The following is a 26,748-nucleotide window of genomic DNA, read 5'->3' on the forward strand; positions in this document are numbered from 1 at the left end:
ATAGGGCCAGTCAGGCCATTGTGATGACTCTGGTACTTACTGACTGATAGAGGAAACCACTGGAGGTTTTGAGCAGTAGGTATTTAAGAGAATCCCTCTGTCTACTGAGGAGAACTGATGGCAGGGGAGCAAGGATGAAAGCAGGGAGACCAGTTGTAGTGGAGATAGTGAGAAGTGGTTGGATTTATTCTGAAGATAACCAATATGGATGGGATGTGGAGTGTAGGATGAAGCTGCCATTTACTGAGACAGGAAGGCTGCAGGAGGTACAGGTCTGGGCAGAAAATCAGAAGTTTGATTTCGAGTATACTAAGTTTGTCTGAGATGCCTGTAACTTCTTATCCAAATCAGGTTTTTTTTTTTTTCTTTTCTTTTTTTTTTTAAATGAAACAGGGCTGCTATTAATCATTAAGCCACGACAACAGGCATGAAGGCATGAATCAGGATTGGTCTAAGATAAGTGGGCTATATGGCCCACCCTATATTTAGACATCAAGTTGAGGAGCTGTTGAATAAATGAGTCTCAAGGTCAAGGCTGGTGATACAAAGCAGTCAGTGTATAGGGGGAATTTAAGGGAACAAGCTCACTTTGGAGAGACAAGTGAGCCTTGGGGCACTCCAGGACTTAGAAGACTAGGCTGCTGCTATTACAGCACCTAACACCTGCCTGTGCTAGTCCCCTACTCTACTAGACTGTGAGCTCCTTGAAAGCAGGGGTTTTCTGAGACTCATTTCTATATTCCTAGAGCCTAAAAGAGGACCTGGACATGAATGTGGCCATCAAGTACAGTTCAGAGGCGTATAGGAACATCAAGAGGTAATATGCCCAGCCACAGAATCCAAATTTACATTCCTCATTCTGAAGTTAAAGTCATGAACTACACAGATCTATTCAAGAAACATGAGCTCTCTGAAGCCCTGTTAGAAAGTGCTATAGCATTTGCTGCACTAAATTTATCTTCAGTGACATCCTGATTCTGTCCTGTGTGACATTTCCATTTATCCAAGTCTGACCTTAACAGTTTGCTCCTTAAAGTCCCTTATTTTGGGACAAGCAGAGAGAGTTAATGTGCTGTTCTGAATGCTGGTTTATTTAAATATGGTAACAGATCACTTAATTGACAATATCCCTGAGATCCCTCATGAGTACAGAACAGGCATGGACCAAAAGAAAACAAGGATATCTCAGAGCAAAAGCAACAACAAAAAAATTGATGAGTCAAAAGATAAGAAGATGAAATGTATTAGCTGGGCATGGTGGCACATGCCTATAATTCCAGCTACTTGGGAGGATGAGGCAGGAGAAGCAGTTGAACCTGGGTGGTGGACGCTGCACTGAGCTGAGATCACACCACTGCACTCCAGCCTGGGCAACAGAGCAAGACTCTGTCTCAAAAAAAGAGAATGAAATGTGAGTTGTTACCAGTCAAGTGAAAAAAGTGGCTACAAAAATTTAGAAGTTCAGATGATGACACAGGAAAAAGAAAAAAGAGGAAAAAAGTAAGCAAAGAAGGAAGGGAAAGTAGGATAGCAACAGTGGCAGTACAGAAGAGAAGGAGTGACCAGGCGCAGAGGCTTACGCCTGTAATCGCAGCACTTTGGGAGGCCAAGAGGAGTGGATCATCTGAGGTAAGGAGTTTGAGACCAGTCTGGCTAACATGGCAAAACCCCATCTCTACTAAAAATACAAAAATTAGCCAAGCATGGTGGCGAGTGCCTATAATCCCAGCTACTCGGGGGGCTAAGGGAGGAGAATCGCTTGAACCTGGGAGGTGGTGGTTGCAGTGAGCTGAGATCACGCCACTGCACTCCAGCCTGGGTGACAAGAATGAGACTGTGTCTCAAAAAAAAAAAAAAAAAAAAAAAAAGGAGTGAGGAACCAAACTATACTGCGGAAAGAAATAGCCACAGAAGACCAGGTGCAGAGGCTCACACCTGTAATCCCAGCACTCTGGCAGGCGAGGCGGGCAGATCACAAGGTCAGGAGTTCGAGACCAGCCTGACCAACATGGCAAAACCCTGTCTGTACTAAAAATACGAAATACAAAAATTAGCTGGATGTGGTGGTTCACGCCTGTAATCCCAGGTACTCAGGAGGCTGAGGCATGAGAATTGCTTGAACCTGGGAGGTGGAGGTTGCAGTGAGCCAAGATCGTGCCATTGTACTCCAGCCTGGGCAACAGAGCAAGACTCCATCTCAAAAAAAAAAAAAAAAAAAAGGCCAGGCACAACGGCTCACGCCTGTAATCTCAGCACTTTGGGAGGCCGAGGCAAGCAGATCACCTGAGGTCGGGAGTTCGAGACCTGCTGACCAACATAAGGAAACCCCATCTCTACTAAAAATAGAAAAATTAGCCGGGCGTGGTGGCGCATGCCTATAATCCCAGCTACTCAGGAGGCTGAGGCACAAGAATCGCTTGAACCTGGGAGGCAGAGGCTGTGTGTGATAAGCTGAGATTGCACCATTGCACTCCAGCCTGGGCAACAAGAGTGAAACTCTGTCTCCAAAAACAAAAAATCGTCTCAGAGAAAAGAGAGAAGAAAAATCAGTTAGACCAACTCAGAAATCTGAGAGACACATAATATAGAGGAAAGCAGCCCTTCAAACCTTAGCAGTCCCTATGGACATCACTCTAGTACAGTTGACGCCAGGCAACAGAGAAAATATGCTGTTCTCTCCAGCTATCCAATCAATGTTTATTGAAACCAATCAACAAGATACTGGGCAAGTTATATAGAAGTACTTAATAATTCTTATAACATTTTACCAAAAAAGTGAAAGCTGAAATGAAAAAAGGAGGAATGTAGAACATTAACATATCATTATCTAAAAATCTGGCCTTTAAAAACAATCACTATGTTGAATACATAAAAAGTTAATAAAGCTTAATATATATAACCGGCCACCAATTTAATACAAATAAAAAAGTATATCCATAATTCAGCTATACAAATAACCAGTTCATTTCTTTCCCAGCCAAGAACTGAAACACAGCCAAGTATCCAGAAAGCTTGAAATGATATGTACAGACTCACCATCAGTGGCAGCAATGGTAAACTCATCACCGCAGGAGACCCTGATCACTTGCTTCCCACCTAGAGGTCCCCCCAACAGATTGATTCCCAGACGCTTCTTGTAGTTCCCAACGCCCAGCTGCCCACACTTGTTGCAGCCAAAGGTCAGCAGCCGGCCTCGCTCTGAGAAGCAAAAAGAAACAACAAAGCACAAATGAGTCCTGGAACCCAGAGAAGATGCAGCCAAGTAGACTTCCATGGACTAGCTTCTGGTTGTTAGAATATACAAATATAAAACTAGCCACATGATCCTGGACCTAGAGCAGCTACAGTATCTAGGCACCATAACCAATTAGATCCAGTCAGTGACTCGATATTGTATTCTCTCTCCAGTATTGTACTTTTAGTGAGAAAAATGAGTATTACCTTAGAATACTTATAAAAGGTGCTAATCAGAGACAACAGATGTCTGGAATCATAGGTGTGGTGGTCTCATAAAAGGATGTATTTATTATGCATTTATAATAATTATCAAGAAAAATACGTACCTGAATACATTAATGAGATAATACTAGATGTTCAGGGGAAATCAGGATGATGTACATATGAAGAAAACCTAATACTTGATTGAATAAAAGAGGCTGAGCTACTAAGGCATGTGATAGAGTTGTAAATCAACTTACCATCAATAGCAGCTGTGTGAGTCTTGCCTGGGGCAATGGTACGGATCTTATAAAAGGACAACTGTTTGGCCAAGGTAAAGGACGTTGTGTAGGGAACTTCATGGTATGCCTGAACCAAAATAAAACACAAAACAGATACATGAGGTAAGAAAATCGAGGGAAAATCAGGTTGAGAATGGAAAAAAGTCCTGGTGACCAAAAGGCCTTGAATTCAAGTGAGCTGTATTACTAAGAAGAGGGTGCCAGGTAGTTTTCCATCTCCAACAGAAAACAAGAAGAAATAAGCTCAATATGTAATCAGAGAATACAGCACATGAGGCAGAACTTTCTGACAACCAAAGTTTTAGATACTGACTTAGGGTTTATAAAACACGAACTTTCTATCCCAGAAGGTATTTATATAAGGAAAGAATCGTTGACACCTTGGTTATACACTCTGCATATCTAACAAGGGCAGGGCAAAGAATTAAAGTCCCGAGGACTGTCTCCAGCCCATAAAGGAATCAGTTACTGTGATCTAATTTCATCTATAGGGTAGTGTTTCTCAACTTAATTAAAACTCGTGTTCCCTTTGAATTAGTATTCAAAAAGAATCCTCTAAGTTTAAAATTTCACAACAAATCCACTGCTATAATGAAAACATAAATCAAGTAATAGTAATTCTGACTATTTCTTTATTTTTTTTTTGTTTTGTTTTGTCTTGAGACGGAGTCTTGCTTCATTGCCCAGGCTGGAGTGCAGTGGCACGGTCTCGGCTCACTGCAAGCTCTGCCTCCAAGGTTCACGCCATTCTCCTGCCTCAGCCTCCTGAGTAGCTGGGACTACAGCCATGCCTGGCTGTTTCTTTTTGTATTTTTAGTAGAGACAGGGTTTCACCATGTTAGCCAGGATGGTCTTGATCTCCTGACCTCATGATCCGCCTGCCTCAGCCTCCCAAAGTGCCAGGATTACAGGTGTGAGCCACCGCACCCAACAACTGAATATTTCTTTTCAAACTACAAAAACTTTCTCCAGCCTTGCCCTGAATTTGTACTCTCCTAATTGAAAATCACTACTTTAGAGATTGCTTAAATATTAATTCTTACCTTTTTCAATGAGTCAGAAAACTTCTGTCTCTTAATTTTATTCTTTGGAAAATGACAAAAGTCATCATATTAACACAAAAAGGAAACTAAGGCAATATCACTGGCGAATTTACTAACATTTTTGAAGACAGAATGGTAATTACATCAATAAGCCTAAACAGGATCAGTGATTTGGGAGAAATAAATCTAAAAAACTCCAATCAATCAATCAACCAATCAAAAAAACTCCAGGAAGGTGATGCATGGAAATGTCTTTTTTTTCCATAACATTAATTTGCTTGTTCCTGTTTCAATAAGGTAAAAGCTGAATTTCATCATTTTATTCTTTGTAATCAATTTATTTATTGAAGTATAACATACTGCAAAATATCACACAGCTTGACACATTTTTCTATATACATATACTTGTAAAACCATTACAGATCAAAATATAGACCATTCCCATCACCCTAGGATCCCTTCCACTTCTTCTGTTAATACCCCTCCTTCCATAAGTAGACAGTACAAGTTAATTTGATTTCCGCCAGTATAAGTTAATTTTGCCTGTTCTTAAATTTTACACAGATAGAGCTATATAGCATGTACTCTTTGTGGCTGGCTTCTTTTGCTGCACACAATGCCTATGAGACCATAACTTTATTCTTAAGTCAAATTCCATGGTCACTAACCAATAATAGCATCTCAAAGAAATTCCAACCTAGAGAAATTCTGATGATGTGGTTAGAACACCAATTAGGACACTCACTTCATGGTTGATAATTCCTGACATGCACTGATTCAGACCCAGCTTATTGAACTCATTGAGTCCACAGGCCAGCACTTTGCCTGACTGGGTCAACAGAAATGTCCCATCACAGCCACATTGAACTGCAACAATAATCAAGGCCTTGGGAACATCCACCTGCAAGAAAAAAATCAGAAAAAGAAATCCCAAATATATAATTTGTATTAGAAAAAAAGCTCTTAAATTCTTTCAAAAGAGACATGCTGCATTTAGCAGAATGATTACAGGTATGTGAGGATTGCTCTATTCTTTTCAGATTTGCCCAGTGTCTTAGAGACTATTTTTTCTTTTCTTCTCTTTTTTTGAGACAGAGTTTCCCTCTTTTGCCCAGATTGGAGTGAAGAGGCGCGATCTTGGCTCACTGCAATCTCTGCCTCCCAGGTTCAAGCGATTCTCCTGTCTCAGCCTCCGGAGTAGCTGGGATTACAGGTGCACACCACCATGCCCGGCTAATTTTTGTATTTTTATTGGAGATGGGGTTTCACCATGTTGGCCAGGCTGGTCTCGAACTCCTGACCTCAGGTGATCTAACCATCTTGGCCTCCCAAAGTGCTGGGATTACAGGCATGAGCCATCACGCCCAGCTGAGACTACTATTTTCTTTTTTTTTTTTTTTTTTGAGGTGGAGTCTTGCTCTGTCGCCCAGGCTGGAGTACAATGGTATGATCTTGGCACACTGCAACCTCTGCCTCCCAGGTTCAAAGTGATTCTCCTGCCTCAGCCTCTTGAGTAGCTGGGACTACAGGCATGTGCCACCATGCTCGGCTAATTTTTGTGTTTTTAGTAGAGACAGGGTTTCACCACGTTGGCCAGGCTGGTCTCAAACTACTGACCTCAAGTGATTTGCCTGCCTCGGCCTCCCAAAGTGCTGGGATTACAGGCATGAGCCATTGTGCCCAGCCAAGGCTACTATGGTCAATGAAGAGCTCAAGTTTTACAATTATCAAGGAAAAGGTGACAGTTCCAGGTCAACCAAACAAGACAGCCCCCTCTCAGTTTGTTTTAGTAATAGGTCCTACTTAGGGTGACTTGTCAAAAAGTTGAGAAAGAAGCTTCAATTCGTTGCTGATTTTGTCTTGAGATGGAAGGCTGCTTGACAGTTACAGAAATTCAACAGCCCTGGGGGTCCCAATCTGGTCATTTTATAGGAGAGGTGACAGAGTACTGAGGTAATATCTAGGATTTCCAAATGCTCATATATTTTTACAGCTAACTAGACAGGACTGGAGAATGGTGGGGTGATGCGTGTGTGGGGCCACAATGGATGTGTGTAAAACCTGAAACCTCAACCCTCAGTTTCTGCCACAGCCTTTCCAGGAGAAAAGGAACAGCTGGGAATCCCATTGAGGATGGTCCTTAGAAACGCAGAATAATTTAATTTTTTTTTTTTTTTGAGACAGAGTCTCGCTCTGTCGCCCAGGCTGGAGTGCAGTGGCCGGATCTCAGCTCACTGCAAGCTCCGCCTCCTGGGTTCACGCCATTCTCCTGCCTCAGCCTCCCGAGTAGCTGGGACTACAGGCGCCAGCCACCTCGCCCAGCTAGTTTTTTGTATTTTTTAGTAGAGACGGGGTTTCACCGTGTTAGCCAGGATGGTGTTGATCTTGTGACCTCGTGATACGCCCGTCTTGGACAGGCTTGAGCCACCGCGCCCGGCAATAATTTAATTTTTAAAATGTAAATAAAAACTGGTTTGTCTAAAAGTTCCCAAAGAAAGGAAAAAAAAAAAAAAAGCCAAAACACTGGTAAACAATAAATGGCATAGCTGATTTAGCCAACACTCCAATGGGTGCCCTAGGGTAGGTGGGAGAGATGTGACTGTGCTTTTCCCCCAGCTGGTATCAGCCTCTGTGAGCCTCTCACAGGGCCAGCTCTGGCAAGGCTGAGAGTAATTAGATAGTAAGTTTCATGCAACATGACCGCTAAACAAAAACAACTATTAATATTTCATCTGGTGGTCAACTGTAGAAATAGGAAAGGAAAATGACTGTGTTGGGTTAAGAGACAGTATATTGCTTTACTGTATCTTCTTGAATTTTCCAGTGTATTTGTAGCTATATGTGACTTTTCTGCTGTACACGCTGATTTTAGCTTTCATCCCTGAGTAAGATGTGACTTCACAATGTCCACAGTCGTTGTATCCACTTTCTCAATTTTCTATGATTTGGTCAGATGACAAGACCACAGGGTGCTAAATCAGGAATCCTAGATTGTCGGTCTCCCACACAGGAAACATTTCAGAAATAAACACCTTGATACAACAGAGCCAAGGAAAGAGGTACATATTATTGGAGTCTTTGCAACTTAGATAGGTTTTAGAAAGAAGCTGCTTCTGATTTTACCTTTTGTGGTGTATAATAATCCTCTTCTGAATCCAAACCCAGTCGTCCTGAAACACACATAAGAATGAAAATTGTTATAATGAGGGCTTCCTTCCCAGTGAAGAGGTTCTGTAAGATTCTCTTTTGCCAGGCATGTGGCTCACGCCTGTAATCCCAGCACTTTGGGAGGCCGAGGCGGGCAGATCACGAGGTCAGGAGTTCGAGACCAGCCTGGCCAACATGGCGAAACTCCGTCTCTACTAAAAGTACAAAAAATTAGCTAGGTGTGATAGCATGCGCCTGTAATCCCAGTTACTCAGGAGGCTGAGGCAGGAGAATCGCTTGAACTCGGGAGGTAGTGGTTGCAGTGAGCCCAGATCGTGCCATTGCACTCCAGCCTGGGTGACAGACAGAAACTCTGTCTCGAGGAAAAAAAATAAAACATTAAAAGATTTATGGAATCAACACTTCTCATTTAGGGGCTGCATGATGTGTTTAGATGCACACAACTTTGAAGTCAGGTTGTATACCTGCGAAGAAGTGGACAGAGACAAGGCTACCCCTACCATATTCGCCACAGCCCCAAGAATAGACTTCCTTGTTTCGTGTCAGAACCACCACATGATTATCTCCACAGGAGACCTGCTCCACTGGATTGCTGAGGAAGTAGTTCAGCTGCATGGGTTCTAGCACTTCAGGGCCAGCAACTTTGTCCACCCCCATGCAGCCATAATAATCTGATCCAAAGGCATAGAGCTGACCCTCATCTGCAAAAGAAAGGAAAACAGAATCCATCAAAGGACTGACTTATTTTATCTAATCAGAAAATTGGGCAGGGCTGGAATGAGGACTAACCCAGCAAATGATCTCACATGAAATGATTATATCCAAGAAATTAAAAGGACAGACTGTGCAAGTCTAGAGTTCTATGTCAGAGAGTCATGTGTACTACTACCACTACTATATAAAACAATTTAAAAAGTGGTAGCATTATCACGTTAAAAAGACTTAAAATTTTAATAGGGCCATCTTTGTTATATAGATAAAAAAAAAACAGTTCCAAGTAATCATAAAGTAAGTCATGACAAGACTAAAACTAAACTTAGGTCTTGATCCTAATTTTGTGTTATCCATAGCCTGATGAGGTGGTAAGATTATTTTTCCTGCCAACCGGGACACACATTTTCTCCTGATCCCACCTCTTCTCCGTCTTCTCCTTGCTCACCACCACCTAATACTATAGCAAATTTGGCATGTTATTATTAATGAGTATATTTGCTCAAGGTCCTCTGGTTCTTTCTAGACTGTCTTTTGTTTTAAAATCCCAACTAAGATTGCACGGCATTAAGCAAAATACCCCCACATTAAATGCACTTAAGACACTTTCTGCTGATGGCTTACCAGTCACACAGACAGTGAAATCATCACCACATGACACCTGATGGATAGCTTTGCCTTGCAACTTTTCCACATGCTTTGGCTGTCGATAGGAGGCTTTGTCTCCATGGCCCAGCTGACCATGGAGTTTAGTGCCTCCTTGCATGTTCTGTGAAATAAAGAGGTCTTATGATTTTTTTAAAATTACATTTTATTAAACTTAAATTTTAAAGAGATAGGTTCTCGCTATGTTGCCCAAGCTGGCCTTGAACTCCTGGGCTCAAGTGATCCTCCTGCCTCAGCTTCCGAAAGTGCTGGGATGGTAGACCCATGAACCACCATGCCCGGCTGAGAGGTCTTATGAAGTTTTAATTTTTCATGCCAAAAGCTGATCTTTAATGTAACTTCATACGAAGAAAAACAGTAGAAAAAAAGAGCTAGAAGTTTAGAAATTAGAAAAAAATGGGCAAAGGGATTAAATATTTTAATAGCAAGTAGTATAAAGATCCTGCCAACAGGTAAAGAAAATTTAAAAGTATCCAGATTAATATCCATTAATCTAATCTTTGTCCTTCAAGTCTAAGGTAAACAATATATTTAATTACAGGTGATGGTGAAAAAAATTCCTTATAATATAGTCTAATTTGGTTGCTTTCTACAGGAATATAGCTTCTTGAAAATCTGTACTAGAAGTTTCATAAATTTTGATCACAGTTTTCCTGAAACACGGAAGAGTTATAAAGAATCTGGCTACATCAAAGAGGCTGCTATACAGCAATGAGACTAGTCCTAGTCCTTGATGCTTTTCCAACTTTTTTTTTTTTTTTTTTTTTTTTTGAGATGGAGTTTCCTCTCGTCACCCAGCGCTCTGGGTGCAGTGCCTCGATCTCAGCAGCTGCCAGACAGACTGGTCCGTAAGATGCATTTCTGAGAAGGTATTGTAAATCTTACTTGAATGAATTCCATTTAATGCTGAAGAGAGATTAAAATTAAAATAAATGTCTTTAATTCTTTTTTTTTTTTTTTTTTTTTTTTGAGGCGGAGTCTCCTCTGTCACCCAGGCTGGAGTTGCAGTGGGTGCCATCTCAGCTCACTGCAACCTCTGCCCTCCTGGGTTTCAAGCGAGTCTCCTGCCTCAGCCTCCCAAGTAGCAGGGATTACAGGCGCCTGCCACCACGCCCAGCTAATTTTTTGTGTATTTAGTAGAGATGGGGTTTTGCTGTGTTGGCCAGGCTGCTCTCGAACTCCTGACCTCAGGTGATCCACCCGCCTCAGCCTCCCAAAGTGTTGGGATTACAGGCGTGAGCCACCACATCTGGCCTTTTCTACAGTTTTATAGAGAAAAATAATTCTATTAAATGAGTAAACTACAAGTCCTCATAATACATATACACACACACATATATATATATATATATTTTTTTTTTTCAAACAAGCTCTTGCTCTGTCACCCAGGCTGGAGTGCAGTGGTGAGCTCTCCAGTGGTTCACTGCCATCTCCACCTCCCAGGCTCAAGTGATTCTCGTGCCTCAGCCTCCTGAGTAGCTGGAATCACAGGCATACGCCACTTTTGTATTCTCAGCTAATTTTTGTATTTTTAGTAGAGACGGGGTTTTGTCATGTTTGCCAGGCTGGTCTCAAACTCCTGGCTTCAAACAATACACTCGCCTTGGCCTCCCGAAGTGCTGGGACTTCAGGTGTGAGCCACTGCTCCCGGCCAATAAATGTTTAAGATACTACTTTCTCTCCAGCAGCCTGAAATGAGCCTGAGAAGGCATAGCAAGAGACAGGCGGAAAGCCAAGAGAACACGCTATCACAGAAGGCAAGTGAAGACAAAGCTTCAAGAAAGGAGTAGTCAACTATGTCAAATGCTGCCGAGAGTCAAGCTAAGTAAGGACTAAAAACCATCTGTTTTATTTTAGCAATTTATGGGTCATTTTTCAAGACTAGTTTCAGTTGAGTGGCAGAGATGGAAGCTGGACTGTAGGTGAATGAGGAGAGAGTGGGAGATAAGGAAACAGAAAGCAAACACAATTTGTTAAAGAAGGTGGGGGGAGAATCTAGAGGGCAACAAAGAAATTCTACACCAAATATACCTAGCCATCTTCCATCACTGCTGTGGGCTTCAGGGGTTTCCTGACATGGTATAGTGCTTCCTTTGTTTACAAACCTATTTCACAGATAATAGTTGCTCTGAACCTCATGGTAATATAACAGAGTAATTGAGTGACTTGTCTAAAATCATCCAGCTGTAAATGGGAAAGCCCAGTCTCCTGAGTCTTTCCATTTTCTCTCCCTCTCTCATTCATTCATTCAAAAACCATTTATAGGCGACCTGATATGTACCACCCCAGGGCGTACATCAGTGAACTAAACAGACAAAATCCCTGCTCTCATAATAGCTTCCATTCCATCACCCCATGTTGCCACTCCCTTAGTATAGGTTCAACTTTTATAAATGCTTAAACATCGTGGGCCCAGTAAACTATTAGGCTTACAGCACTGTTCCAAAATGCTTAGCGTTCACTTACCACCCACGTGTACAGTTCCTTCTCCACTGTGACCACAGCAAAGTGGGTATTCCCTGCACACACCTGCCGGGCACTACAGCCGCTCTTGATAACATCCAGTTTTTGGGGGGTGGATTTTCCACCACCCCAAACATAGACTTCACTGGTTCGTGATGTTACTACAGCAATGGGTGCTTCAGTCACAGTGCTTGACCTGCCAACAACCCCCAGAACAAAGGCACATTTAACATTAAAAACAGTATCAAAGAAAAATGCTTCCAGTCTGTTCCCTGAGAAGAACTGCCAATTATGGTATGAGAAAGTATGTTCTTTCTCGACAACTTATTTCAATGTGCTCTATCACAGCAGACTTTGAAACTCCTGCCTCAGGGCTTCATCACAGCTTGGCCAGATCAGATTCCAGTCTGACCCATAACACTTACACTTTTCCACATTCATCATGGTAATGATGGCCACTTTAGTGTAAGGGTGAAATTATAGCTTTCTTCTTAGAAATGACTGTCTGAAATTTAAGCAGATGCTGGCTCCTGAAAGGATGCCAAAGGATCCTGGGATCAAATAATGCCTATGCTCAAGAAAGACCCCCCCCCGGTTGTAATTTAGGATATATTAGTTTTTAAGAGTCTCTTGAATATTACCTTGGTCTCTTTGTAGGTGCATTAAGCAGAGTGACTTTTTCCTCCATCTCTCTACCAAAATAAAAGCAAAGATACATGAGTGAAATAATAGGATTTTATATTGCAGAGGTGTCTGTTTTATACATGTCACAGATTTAATCCTCTTATAAACTGTACGCATCCCACAACATCACAATACTTTTAGCAAAGTACCTTGATACAACTCAAAACAATTATATAGTCCTTTCATTAGATAATTCATTAAATACCCAAAGGCCAGCAGTTTGGGGCCATTTGCTTTCTACCTCTGAGAAGTGGTCCAGGGTGGAACAGAGAGCCTTGAGAACCTCTGATATACATGTTTAGTATCTGATGGACACCTTCATCTAGTCTGCCCACTGACTCCCAAACTCAGTATCTCCAAATATGAGCTTGTTAGCTTTTTTCCAAATGAGCTTTTCTTTCCAACTCCTCTATTTCTGTAACTAGCCGCAAGAGCCTTCCCCAGTTCTCCCAGTCAACTGGGCTTAAAATCTCAGTCATCTCTGATTCATCTCTTTCCCTTTAATATTCAGGTTCTACAGATTCTACCTATATAGTATTTTTTGTACTCACCTCTTCCTTTCCAGTCTCACCACCTTAGTTCTGGGCAGCTCTACTTCCCACCTGTACTGTTGATAATACCTCCTAATCAGCCTCACTTACTACAGTCTTAATCATTTTACTATACTAATTTAACGCAGATGCTAATATTGCTAAATAACTCTTCCTTAGGTATGCCTCTCATCACATGAACTGCCCTCTCGCAAACATCCACTGTCTCTCGACAGTGGAGAGACAGTGGATGTGATACCCACTCTATCTTTTGCACTACCTCTTGAATTAACCACAATCTTCTTGGCCTGGCATGCAAGATTTCCTACCTATTTTTCCAGACTTCCTTCCTTTTGTTTGCACCCCATGTTCTAGCCTAGGGCTGTCATCCTAACTAAAATCAATTATAGCTGAGTTCCTGGAGTAGCGCTCAGGCATCAGTACTTTTTGAAAGCTCCTGATATTTTGCATCGAAAGTCCCAGGTCTAGAACCACTAATCTAGCCAAATAGAATTTTGTGTTTCCTGAATATTTTCCACAACTTCCTGTGTCTGTGTTTCTGCTTATGCTATATTCTCTGTCTGGAAAACTCTGTCTTATGTTTTCCATCAAAGTACAAAGTTCCAAAGTATTGCAGGCAAATCTATAATTATCTCAGTAAAAATTTCATGCCTACACTCAAGAAGTAAGAGATTAAAATAGTGACTTAAAATAGTGATCATGCCGGGCTTGGTGGCTCATGCCTGTAATCCCAGCACTTGGGGAGGCCGATGCAGGCAGATCACCTGAGGTCAGGAGTTCGAGACCAGCCTGGTCAACATAGTAAAACCTCGTCTCTACTAAAAATACAAAAATTAGCCAGGCATGGTGGCGCCTGCCTGTAGTCCCAGCTCCTCGAGAGGCTGAGGCAGGAGAATTGCTTGAACCTTGGAGACAGAGGTTGCAGTGAGCCGAGACTGCACCACTGCACTCCAGCCTGGGCAACAGAGTGAGACTCTCAAAAGGTAAATAAAAAAATAAATAAATAAATAAAATAAATCATTACACTGCTGTGAAATAAGCCAGATAAAAATTTTAAATATGCTTAACCAGACCAAAAGGGTGACACTGCCTGCACATGCACAAAACATAAATGGAAGTTCATGGTGCCATATTTGGAGTACTGTACATAATTTCAGGCACTAAAACACTGGCTGGAGAAGAACCAGAAAAGATTAATTAAATGGCATAGTAGAATAAAAGTACGGATGAAACAGCAAATAAGTAATTAGGGATGTACAGAATGTATCCAAGGGCAAGACTTGAAACGAGCATTGTACATGAATATTTGGAAGGTATAAAAACAAAGAACTGGTAGTGGAGGAAGAAGGGTAGCAAGGCAAAAATAGTGTAATAGGATGAAATACAGACTCAAACATTTAAGGAAGATAAACGTTTTAAATTAAGGTGTGAAACCACCTAGAGGAACTGAGGGATAAAGGATGTTCTTCCTATCTCTAAAGATATCTGACAGAATAAATGTCAGGAAATAACCTCTGAGGAGTCAATAAAACTCAACTTCAAATGGGCAAAATGTACCTGAAGAGGATTCCTCCAACTCCAACCTACCACCTAAACAAATGCAGTGAAAAACAAAGGCCCAGGCCGGGTATAGTGGCTCATGCCTATAATCCCAACACTTTGGGAGGCTGAAGCAGGAGGATTGCTTGAGGCCAGGCAACAGCTTTGAGACCAGCCTGGGCAACACAGCGAGACCCTGTCTCTATAAAAATAGAAAAATTGGCCAGGCATGATGGTGCACACCTGTAGTCCTAGCTACTTGGGAGGCTGAGGCGTGAGAATCACTTGCAGTTCAAGGCTGCAGTGAGCTAGGACTGTGCCACTGCACTCTAGCCTGGGTGACACAGTGAGACTCTGTCTCAGAAAACAAACAAAAAACAAAAAAACCAGAGGCCCAGTCCAATTCACACTACAATTGATAAGCACCCTATGCCAGGCCCTGGGCTGACCACTTTTTATGCATTATCTTCTTTAATCCTGACCTCATCTTACTTTATAGAGGAGAAAGCTAAGAAATAAGGATGTTAAATAACTTGACAAAGATAATGACAAAATTCAGACACAAACATAAGGATGTCTGAGTCCAGACACCCCTCTTCCTTACTGCAATCTAATGCCTCAACACTAGACTTAAAACCAATGGATGGGGGTGTGAAGGGCTCTTGGGTCTCATCAGTACACATTTAGAACAAAATAGCATAGGCGAAGGAGGCAAAAGTCAGAAGCTATCCCTAAGCAATAAAAGCAGGGATGTTGGTAGAAAATAGCACTATTGCAACCAAGTCCGGAAACACTGCTCTTTCTTGTAGTACTTGGATCAAGCCTCTAAAAGTCATCTATCTCAGAAAAGACAATGGAGTGACTTCTTCATACTTTACCTCCTGCGTTTCCTGAGAAGGGGGCGATCTAGAAGTTCATCTGCAGTAGGTCTCTGCTCAGGATCCTAAATAGTAAAAACAGGGTTAGTTGTCACTTAAAGGAAATGGGCAACATGGGATCTAAAGATGATAATTAGTCAAAGATCACTGCATTATCCTTTTCTTTTAAAAATCATTTCTTATGTGATACTCCATGTTTTATGTTTCTCACCTCATTATCATCAACACTTGTACATGAAGGAGAATGTTTATAATGCACCTTCCTCACTTGTTCAATTAGGGCAGTGGCTCTCAAACCTCAATATATACAGAATAGAAGAATCACCTGAGGGGTTTGTTACAAATAAAGATTTCTGGGCTTTATCCACAGAGATTCTGACTGAGTTCGTCTGGGGTGGGGCCCAGGAATCTTCTTTTTACTTACAAAACTCTCCCACTCCCTGGTGATTCTGACTCCAGTGTTTCATGAAACATACTTTGAGTAATACTAGAACTACACAGCAAAGGAACTATGAGATATGAGAAATACAGACATTCTGTATTAAAAGTGGTAAATTATCTTTCATTGCAGTTTTACGAAATATATATTCAGAAATTATTCTTGGTCATAAAAATGGAGCACAATTTAGATGGGAAATTCATTTCACAAACTAATACTTACAAAACAGAATAAAGTAAGAATTTGTTCACTGAAGCACACAACTATAATGAATTACCAATATCTATTCTGTGTATAGCCACAAATACACTCTACCCTGGGGAACTGGATGTGGTTTTGTATGGTTTATAGCTATGCCATACACCAAACACTGAGGCTGGAAGGGGAAATATGAAACTGAAGTGAATATTTAAGTCACACCTACCTGGTCAAGGCACGAATGAACCATCTGGATCAATTCCAAAGAGTACTGGCTAGAGTCAACTTCCATGGCCCGAATTCCTTGCACGATCTTCACACACAGGTTGAGTGGGTTCTATGAGAAAATGATGACTGCATTGTTCCTGCTTATATGAAGATGATGCTATACTCTACTGGTAGGGGCTCTCAGGTGTCTATGATCATTATTTAAAGAATTGGCAATAGGTCTGACTTCTTGTTATAACTACTAATATGCATCAACAAGAAATGGTTAGGGATGCACTGATACTATCAGACAGAATGAAGTCAACTGGCTATACAATCTATAACTATGTGGCCAATAATATAATGCTCAGAGTATATTATAATCTGACCTTTCAACTGAATCCCAAGAAAAAGGAAAGCAAGACTAGCCATGCTTCTTGGCTTCATGTAGTTCCCTTGCCAACTAACTTGCCTTCTAATTTATATATCCTAGTTGTGGCTGTACAGGCAATACTTTGCTGCAACAGACAAGGCAGTGAATAATAATAAGATGATAATATTGCTGGGCGCGGTGGCTCACGCCTGTAATCCCAGCACTTTGGGAGGCCAAGGCGGGTGGATCACGAGGTCAGGAGATCGAGACTATCCTGGCTAACACGGTGAAACCCCGTCTCTACTGAAAATACAAAAAAATTAGCCGGGCGTGGTGGCGGGGGCCTGTAGTCCCAGCTACTCGGGAGGCTGAGGCAGGAGAATCGCTTGAACCCGGGAGGCGGAGCTTGCAGTGAGCTGAGATCACGCCACTGCACTCCAGCCTGGGCGACAGAGCGAGACTCCGTCTCAAAAAAAAAAAAAAAAAAAAGATGATAATATTAACAATATTATGGTAATACCATTATTGAGAGACTACTACAAACTAGACAGGCACATTACATATATGGTATTTTTTAGCCTCACTAACACCATTCAAGGAAATTATTATCATTATCAATTTATATATGAGAAAAATGGGGCTCAGAGATGTAAAGTAACTGACCAAAATCACAGAGTAAAAATGAAGCTATAACTCCAACCAAAGCCTGACTCTAAGTCATATATACACACACATATATACACACACACACACATATACACACAACATATACATATACACACATATTTCTTGAGACAGAGTCTCACTCTGTCACCCAGGCTGGAGTGCAGCGGCATGATCTCTGCTCACTACAACCTCTGTCTCCTGGGTTCAAGTGATTCTTGTGTCTCAGCCTCCTGAGTAGCTGGGATTACAGGCATGCGCCACCATGCCTGGCTAAGTTTTGTATTTTTTAGTAGAGATGGGGTTTCACCACGTTGGCCAGGCTGGTCTCAAACTCCTGACCTCAGGTGATCCACCCGCCTCAGCCTCCCAAAGTGATGGGATTACAGGCATGAGCCACCGTGCCCAGCCTCTGACTCCAAGTCATTTTTCTTCCACCATGCTATTTAGGGGAATTAGAATGATATACTAGAACAACCTTCAGGATTTAGAAAAATGAATAGGTCTTATGAAAGGGCAATGAATTTACATTATCTTATATTTGCGTTTTTCATATACATTATGAGAGAGTCTCTGTATGGGGAATATATATTGTTATCATGTTATAGATAATGAAACATAGGATCAAAGAGATGAAGTGATTTGCCTAAATTCTCACACCTGGTTGGTAGAGGCAACTGGATGTGAATCCACTTTAGCCCCTCAGTGTGCTCCATGGACCAGCAGCATCAGCATCACCTGGGAGCTTGTTAGAAACACAGAATATCAACCCTGCCCCCCCAAAAAATCTGCATTTCAACAAGATGACTTTGTATGCATATTAAAGTTTGAGAAGCACTGCTTTATATAAGGTTGTACTTTAACTTACTTAAAAAAAGGAAAAAAGACTTAAAAGGGATTCATTGTCTATAAAGCAATGACAATCTTTATTTTTTAACAGATAAACTTTTTTTTTCTCTAGTTAATGAATATTTTTAACACCCACAATGTGTTAGGTATTGTAGAAAATAAAGCAAACATTTGGAAGGGTTTTAGATTACCTGGCAAAACCACAGCTATATAAAAAAAGTTAAGTACAATAAAGTGATACTGGTGCTATGTCAGAAGTGTTTACAAAGATAGAATAAAGGCATAAAAAAGCAACAATTTAGGAAAAGGCCTAAATATGCTGGGCATGGGGGCTCACACCTGTAATCCTAGCATAGGCTGAGGCAGGAGGATCACTTGAGGCCAGGATTTTGAAACCAGCCTGGGTAACATAGTGAGAACCCATCTCTACAAAAAATAGCCAGGGGTGGTGAGGCATGCCTGTAGTTCGAACTACTCAGGAACTGAGGCAGGATGACTGCTGGAGCACAGGAATTTGAGACTGCAGTGAGCTATGATCACGACACTGCACTCCTGGGCAACAGAGTGAGACCCAGATAAAACAATTGTCTTTTGCTCCCTTCCATTCTGTTCACTAGATTTGCATCCTTTTACACATTTCCAAGAAAGTGATGCAGTAGTTGCATGATCATCTGGCTGCTGTTAATAATGTTCCAATTCCTACTGCTTGAAAAAGTGAACCATCATGTTCCATTTTTTGCTTTTAAGAGATGAACTTTTAAATTTAATTTAATTTAATTTTTTTTTTGAGACAGGGTCTTGCTCTGTTGCCCAGGCTGGAGTACAGTGGTACAATCTTGGCTCACTGCAACCTCCACATCCTGGGGTTCAAGCAATTTTTGTGCCTCAGCCTCTCGAGTAGCTGGGATTACAGGGGCACGCCACCACACCCAGCTAAGTTTTGTATTTTTAATGGAGATGGGGCTTCACCATGTTGGCCAGGGTGACCTCAAGTGATCCACCCACCTTGGCCTCCCAAAATGCTGGGATTACAGGCATGAGCCACTGCGTCTGGCTGGGTCTATAGCATTTTAATAACAGATTACTAATCTTATACCTGAATACAGGTTATTTTTGCCAGAAATCCGAAGCCTGGGAATAGAGTTGATCTGCTTAGTCAGGCTGTACCATTTGCAATCTGCTAAATGCAATATGGGGATAATATGCCAACTTACTGTAGCATCAAACGTCCTCTTCAAGGTAAGGAGTTCAAAAATGACACAGCCTACTGCCCAGATATCAGACTTGAAATTGTACTTTACTCCTTGACAGAGCTCTGGAGACATGTAATATGGGGTTCCCACAAGCTGAGCAACAAAGAAACAATCAAAGAATAATTTCTTTTCTGAGGTAACTATGTTAACATTTCAACAGCTTAACTAAATTTCCCAGGAACTAGTGATAACAACCATAAAATATTCATCAGCAGATTCCAAAATGGTTTTTATGAGATGATGCCACTATGGAAAGAAATCTTATATCAAATCTCTTGGGTCAATTATAAAGGGACAATCTCCATGATCAAGGAACTGTGGTAACTTGAGGAGTTCAATAGCTGTGTGATTCCTAGATCACAGAGGCTTCAGGCGTTGAAGGCCTGCCAAAGACTTTACACAAACTTAAAAGACATACTTAGTAAAAGTTCACCAATGGGAAAAAAACCCAAACACTGGCAGTGGGGAGATGGTAACTGAATGATGGAATTAGATGTTCTAACTAAAATACACGTAATGAAACTTTTAAAATGCCCCAATTTGACATCTGTTACGCTAACGCAACTAGTGAATTTCTTTTGAATTTGAAAAAGATTTTCTCACTTGAAAATAAACTTGGAAATAAAATGTCCTAAGAAGTCATGCCTCTCCCAAGATGAGATATAATGAAGGCCCTAGCAGCTCTAATAAAACTCATAGTCAGCTTTAATCAGCAAAGGAAAGCAAATTTCAGATGGCTTACATGGCTTTTATAAATTTTCATATCATTCCTTCTTTGCATTTAACTAGCTAAAAAAAGTCAAGTCTTGGTTTTATCAGATTGTTCTTCATGAGAAAAATCCATATAAAGACATGATTGCTTCTTCAGAAGCTCACTTTGGCCTCCATTCCATCATAGAAACATCTGAGTCCCTGAAAGAGACGTGCCAAACCCTAAACATCTAAATTGCTGCAGACAATCTTGACTTATTGAAAAAAAAAAAAAAAAAAAAAAAAAAATTATTGGCCAAAATTTAGTTTTCAAGTTCTTTTAAGGATAGAGCATTGTGAAACTAGAAGAATAATAACAGGGTTTTATAATTCCTAAAAGGATAAGATTACTGTCCCAAAGATCAACTTATGTCTACTCTTTACCAATGATCTTTCTCAAAATCACGTGAGAGGGGAACCCTGTGCAGTTCAGACTGTGTATAATATTAAAGAATAGATTGTTCTCTGAGCATCAGCCTTCACTTGTAATATAGGGGTTCTCTTTGAACCAGAAGCATTCAAAGGAAAAACAAAAAGAGATGTCTAACACTTTGAGCTCAAACATTAAATAAGAGATAAAGTGAAATCTACTAAAGACCCTAACCTGGACAAAACAGTAAAGCATTTTGTTGCTTTTAGATTAAGTCCCTAATCAGTATTGGAAAAAGGTTATGAGGTCAGAGCTGTAACGTGGGCAATGACTTAAATGCCTGCTAGTGGGCCCAGGAAAAAGACTTCTGAAGACATGCATTAAAAGTATGGAAAACTTGAAAGAATATTGAGAAAAGTATGCAAGATTTAGGGAGTATAGTTATATTTCACAGTACTAGAAAAGAAAATAAAAATTAAGACAAGGGCAACACATACCGTCTCAGCCATGGAATACTCAGAATTAAGTTTCTTTGCTAGGCCATAATCTCCAAGTTTTATCAGGTTTGCCTTGGTCAGAAAAATATTTAATGTCTTTATATCTCTGAAAAAAAAAGATGCTGCAAATTAAGTTCACACAGATAATTGTTTTATTTCATCCCCCGTCTTGCCCAGGATTATCACAGAATAAAAATGAGTGTGGGCCGGGTGCAGTGGCTCACATCTGTAATCTCAGCACTTTGGGAGGGCAAGGCAGGAGGACTGCTTGAGGCCAGGAGTTCTAGACCAGCCTGGGCAACATAGTAGGACCCCATCTCTACAAAAAATGAATTAGTCAGGAGTGGTAGCAAACACTTGTAGTCCTAGCTTCTCGGGAGGCTAAAGCACCTGAGAATCAGTTAAGCTCAGGAGGCTGAGGCTGCAGTGAGTCATGACTGCACCACTACATTCCAGCCTGGGCAACAGGGTGAGACCCTGTCTCAAAAACTAAAATAAAATACAAAAAGAGTGTTACCATTGCTCATATTCTGTCCTAAACATCGCACAGTGGTCATCACTTTCACATGCTGTTTAACACTGAAGTGGGGACTTTATTTTTTATTTTTATTTTTTTTTTGAGACGGAGTCTCGCTCTGTCACCCAGGCTGGAGTGCAGTGGCGCGATCTCGGCTCACTGCAAGCTCCGCCTCCCGGGTTCACGCCATTCTCCTGCCTCAGCCTCCCGAGTAGCTGGGACTACAGGCGCCCGCCACCTTGCCTGGCTAGTTTTTTTGTAGTTTTAGTAGAGACGGGGTTTTACCGTGTTAGCCAGGATGGTCTCGATCTCCTGACCTCGTGATCTGCCCGTCTCGGCCTCCCAAAGTGCTGGGATTACAGGCTTGAGCCACTGCGCCTAGCTTGAAGTGGGGACTTTAAAGGAGTGAAGGCAGAGAATTAACTTCATCCTCTAGGACTTCACAGCATAGAAATATCTCCCATACTACTGAAGCTATTAGGAAAAGTTGAGAGGGTCAGACAAGGAAAATGGTGCTCTAGGTAACCATAATTCCCATAAGATACCACAGCTCTTCAACTAACACTTATGCCTTGAATTAAATGATATCAAGGCAACTTTAACTAACTTGGTTGGTGTCAAAGTTTCAAATAATCTGTTAAGGCAAGAGAAGAGGCCTACATGTCCCCACAATATGATTAGGCCATTTAGTCATCTAAATAAAATCACAGGCTATTTTTCTAAAGATTAATTGACCATATGTAAAACAAAATGAACTGTGCCTGGTTCACTATGGCTTCCTTATTGAAAGATGCAAATAAACCAGAACAATATACTTTGTTACTTTTAAAAAGAAAATAACAACATGCAACAGAAGCCATTCAATAGCTATCCAGAAATATATGTTAACTGAATGAACAAACCAATAAAAAAAGAAATCTTAGTGTATTATAATTAATCTCTGGCACCAGTCAATGACTCACTTAAGAAGGGCATAATGATGTGAAAATGTTACTGAGATGGTTCTCTTCTATAGCTAGAAATGAATGGAAATGTGCTTGTTTTTAAAGATCTGGTAAATTTGTACAATTAATTGTACAAAGTGAAGAGATTTTTATTTAAATTAAAAGTGCTTAATTATAGAATTAAAAGAATTGCCAATTATTACTGCTGTGAATTCTTACCAAATACTACTTCTCATAGTGCTTTCTAGGCTTTACTGATGAATTAACAAACTGAATTCTAAAATTTTTGTCTATAAAATGACTAAGTAGTACTTGGCTACTGAGGAGATTCTTCCTAGATCATAAACATGGTTTAACTTCAGGGAGTGAAAATAATATTCCTCATTATTTTCCTTTCCTAATGATATAAATGGAAAAACTCTTGGCTGCTTAATCAAGAAAATAAAAGTGTTGTTGGGGGGTATCCAGGGTAGGGGCTGAATTGGTAGAGAAGAATCCATCCATAAATTTTTTTACTTTTTACCTATGAAGGATTCCAGCTTTATGGATACAGCTCACTGCTGAAACAATCTGAAATAGGTACCACACCACCATCTGCAGAGAAAAAATAAATATTTGGATTAGAAACGAAAAGTTCCATTTAAGTAAATACACACACATACACAAACAAACAAAACAAAGAAAGCTGCAACCAGAAGTTATGATTCAACATGACCTGACATCTCTTCTTTGCAGGTTGAGTAGGCAAAGAAAAGTGAAGGGGTAAAAAAACACAAAAAACAGGTTCCTCATAAAATCGTTCCAATGTCATTATAATATATAGTATGGTAAAGCAGACATGTGGAAAAACTCAGGAAGAATGCAAAGTTATAGAAAACTGGGCATACCAGTATGCAGTAATAGAACCAGGAAAGAAAGCCCACAGAGAATCATGATGTGGAGGTAAAACGTTTAGGAAGCAGCTATAGACAGCTTCCTTGTTAGAGGTTTCCTTTCTCATGAATATCAGAGCCTGGAAGGAGTCTGAACAAAAGGAAAAAAACACTCTTCATTATTGGAAGAGTAAATACAGAACTAGAATGCAAGAATTACAACACTACAATTCTAACTTCCTTCCATAGAAATATGAATTACCTCTTCCTCAAACAACTTGTCCTTCTGACGAAGGATTTTGTCATACAGGTTCCCTCCTGCAATTAAACAAGACACAGGTTTGAATTGCTTAATACAGATCAAAGCTTGGCTCCTGTTACAGGGTTTTTTAGGTGACACAAGGAAATGAAGGATTCCGCTTTCTCTCCATAGGCAACTACTTCTTTTGACTTTTCACGTGGGCACAAAACTCTTCCCATCTCTCAAGGACTGCATCAGAAATATTCTTCAAAGATCTACCTAACACAAGAGGCTTAATAAAAAAAAAGACATTTTAAGAAAAGATGTAAGTAAAGACCATTCTTGTTGTTCCCAACAAGTATATTCAAAATCAGATTTCTTTTCTAGAACTCTCCTTTAAGAACTTAGAACAACTCTAAGTTGTTACAAAATAATATTTTTGTAACAACTCTCCCAGTTGTGACTACTATAACATTTGGATTAGGCGGGCACAGTGGCTCAGGACTATAATCCCAGAACTTTGGGAGGCTGAGGTGGGCGAATCGTTTGGGTTTGGGAATTCAAGACCAGCCTGGGCAACACGGCAAAACCCTATCTCTACCAAAAATACAAAAAATTAGCCAGGTGTGAGGGCACGTGCCTGTGGTCCCAACTAATCAGGAGGCTGAGGTGGGAGGATCGCCTGAGCCTGGCAGGCGGAGGTTGCAGTGAGCTGAGATCGCACCACTGCACTCCAGGCTGGGTGACAGTTGAGAGTCTATCTCAGGAAAAAAAGAAAAAAATTGGATTACACCTGTGATACAATGTTTTGTATTTATAGGGTATATATTGACAAATTTTCTACTTCACACCAAAAAATTTCCCAAAATTTAGGGTCTACCCCTAGACTGTTTCCTATCATTACTCTCTTTACTAATTCCTTCCTGTGGAATAAGTGTGAATTTACTTCTCTCTTTCCTTTATCTAGTAATACAGACCTCAAGTAATCACGGTTCATCTTACATCCCACCTGCAACTGTAACTTACACTTTAGCCCTGGGTAAGTTTTTACAACTTCTTTTCCCCTGCAACTTAGTAACTCAGTTTCAACAAATGTATCATTTGTTCCAGTTCTTCCTAATCACAAAAGAAGTTAACTTCCTAGGGCTTCTGCTACTTTGAAAATTTTTAACAGAATCTTGTACATGGCATTGATAACCAATGATCATAATATACAAGAGTTTATACAAGAAAGTTATAAGGGACGAACATGCTGGGACCTCTTTAGCATGCCGTTCAGAAAAGGGCTTTGGAGGTTCTCTTGTGCAGTAAGATGATTAACAGCTAGTACAGTATGTAGCAAACACTTTCTACCTACCAAGTACTATGCATGTAATATAACAATCCTAGAAAGTAGGTACTGTTATCAACAAACTTTCTTTTTTGAGATGGAGTTTCGCTGTCACCAGGCTGTAGTGGCGTGATCTCCACTCACTGCAACCTCCAACTCCCTGGTTCAAGCGATTCTCCTGACTCAGCCTCCCCAGTAGCTGGGATTACAGGCACGCGCCACCATGTGCAGCTAATTTTTGTTATTTTTAGTAGAGACAGAGTTTCACCATGTTGGCCAGGATGGTCTCGATCTCCTGACCTCGTGATCAGCCCAACTCAGTCTCCCAAAGCATTGGGATTACAGGCGTGAGCCACCATGCCCAGCCTTTTTTTTTTTTTTTTTTGAGACAGGGTCTGGCTCCATCGCCCAAGCTGGAGTGCAGTGGTCTGAGCTCACTGCAACTTCTGCCTCCCTGTCTCAAGCCATCCTCCCTCCTCAGCCTCCCAAGTCGCTGTGACTACAGGTGCATACCACCACACCCAGCTAATTTTTTGCATTTTTGGTAGCAACAGGGTTTTACTATGTTGCCTAGGCCTTCCTCGAACTCTTATGCTCAAATGATCTGCCTGTCTTGGTTTCCCAAAGTGCTGGAATTACAGGCGTGCACCACTGTCCCTGGCCAACAAACTCATTTTAAAATGAGGAAACTGCTGGGTGCAGTGGCTTAAGCCTGTAATCCCAGTACTTTGGGAGGCAGAGGTGGGTGGATCACCTGAGGTCAGGAGTTAGAGACGAGCCTGGCCAACATGGCAAAACCCTGTCTCTACTAAAACTACAAAAATTAGCTGGGCGTGGTGGCGCATGCCTGTAATCCCAGCTACTCAGGAGGCTGAGGCAGGAGAATCATTTGAACCCAGGAGGCGGAGATTGTCGTGAGCAAAGATGGCACCATTACACTCCAGCCTGGGCAACAAGAGTAAAACTTCGTCTCAAAAAAATAAATAAATAAAAATAAAGTGAGGAAACTGAGGCACAGGGAAGTTAAGTTTCTTGCCAAGGTTATAGAGCTAGAAAGTAGACAAACTTGGGTTTAGAGTCTATTTTCTTTAACAACTAGGCTATACTGCTATCTTACGAGCAAAATGATCTGAAGAAATCAGGGACCAGATAAATAGGGCCATGCTTTACCATATATCACTTTCACTCAGTTATGATCTTTGCACTACTTTTCAATAGAATAGCTTTAGCTGAAGACAATATAAATAAATATCACCTATAAGATATTATTAAATACTGTATCAAGTGCTGCCAAGCCACACTCTGGTTAACTAATGTCATTTCATGAAAAAAAACCTTGAAAAATAAATGTAAAATCCAACCGAAGAAAAGATAGTTTGAAAATGGAACTATAATCACAAGAGAAAATTTGGGTATGCAGGGGAAAAATCCCTCTCCTTATTTCGTTAACCACTTCAAAATTCTCCAAGGCCTGAAAAGTTTCTCTTAAACTCTAGACATTCATTTAAAGTTTTTATCACTGTATGTCTCTTCTTATATTCTTCTCCTCAAGGTAACTATGAATCTACGAAAGTCTTGCTGGAGAAAGTCCCACTGAACTCTATCTTACCATTACAATATTCCAGCTCAATCAGCAGGGTGGTATTGTCCATGAAGTGATTGTAGTAGGCAATAATGTTGTCATGCTGCAGCAGTGCCAGAATAACAATCTCATTCAAGGCATCACGACGTTCCTTCTCAGACAGCCGGGTCAAATCCACTTCCTTCCACACAACCAGTGAGTCATCCTAAACACAGTAACA

General features: G+C 40.8%; 1 protein-coding gene and 1 long non-coding RNA gene across 5 annotated transcripts in view; one reads left to right on the top strand and one right to left on the bottom strand.

The window, feature by feature from the left end:
- Positions 1 to 26,748, bottom strand: part of NEK9 (NIMA related kinase 9) — a 45,067-nt gene that overhangs the window by 15,580 nt on the left and 2,739 nt on the right. For 2 of the 4 annotated variants that reach the window (XM_017880530.1, XM_017880529.1), the window contains exons 2-16: positions 26,556 to 26,733; positions 23,638 to 23,693; positions 23,027 to 23,097; positions 21,043 to 21,148; positions 19,387 to 19,518; positions 16,307 to 16,417; positions 15,444 to 15,508; positions 12,433 to 12,483; positions 11,795 to 11,987; positions 9,287 to 9,431; positions 8,416 to 8,652; positions 7,907 to 7,953; positions 5,529 to 5,684; positions 3,699 to 3,807; positions 3,037 to 3,198 (exon numbers count right to left, since the gene is read on the bottom strand). In XM_017880530.1, coding sequence (XP_017736019.1) covers positions 3,037 to 3,198; positions 3,699 to 3,807; positions 5,529 to 5,684; positions 7,907 to 7,953; positions 8,416 to 8,652; positions 9,287 to 9,431; positions 11,795 to 11,987; positions 12,433 to 12,483; positions 15,444 to 15,508; positions 16,307 to 16,417; positions 19,387 to 19,518; positions 21,043 to 21,148; positions 23,027 to 23,097; positions 23,638 to 23,693; positions 26,556 to 26,733 — 1,819 coding nt within the window. Of the gene's footprint in view, positions 1 to 3,036; positions 3,199 to 3,698; positions 3,808 to 5,528; positions 5,685 to 7,906; positions 7,954 to 8,415; positions 8,653 to 9,286; positions 9,432 to 11,794; positions 11,988 to 12,432; positions 12,484 to 15,443; positions 15,509 to 16,306; positions 16,418 to 19,386; positions 19,519 to 21,042; positions 21,149 to 23,026; positions 23,098 to 23,390; positions 23,500 to 23,637; positions 23,694 to 26,555; positions 26,734 to 26,748 lie in introns of those variants that run through there. The other 2 variants (XM_017880531.1, XM_017880533.1) reach the window with 2 other exon arrangements.
- Positions 69 to 26,571, top strand: LOC108534928 (uncharacterized). Its single transcript, XR_001887065.1, has 6 exons — positions 69 to 266; positions 747 to 817; positions 11,014 to 11,153; positions 23,809 to 23,941; positions 24,584 to 24,655; positions 26,499 to 26,571. It is a non-coding gene; the product is annotated as an uncharacterized LOC108534928 (long non-coding RNA).

This window comes from Rhinopithecus bieti, unplaced genomic scaffold (assembly GCF_001698545.2).
Source record: "Rhinopithecus bieti isolate Rb0 unplaced genomic scaffold, ASM169854v2 scaffold_11380, whole genome shotgun sequence".
NCBI classification, from domain to species: domain Eukaryota; kingdom Metazoa; phylum Chordata; class Mammalia; order Primates; family Cercopithecidae; genus Rhinopithecus; species Rhinopithecus bieti.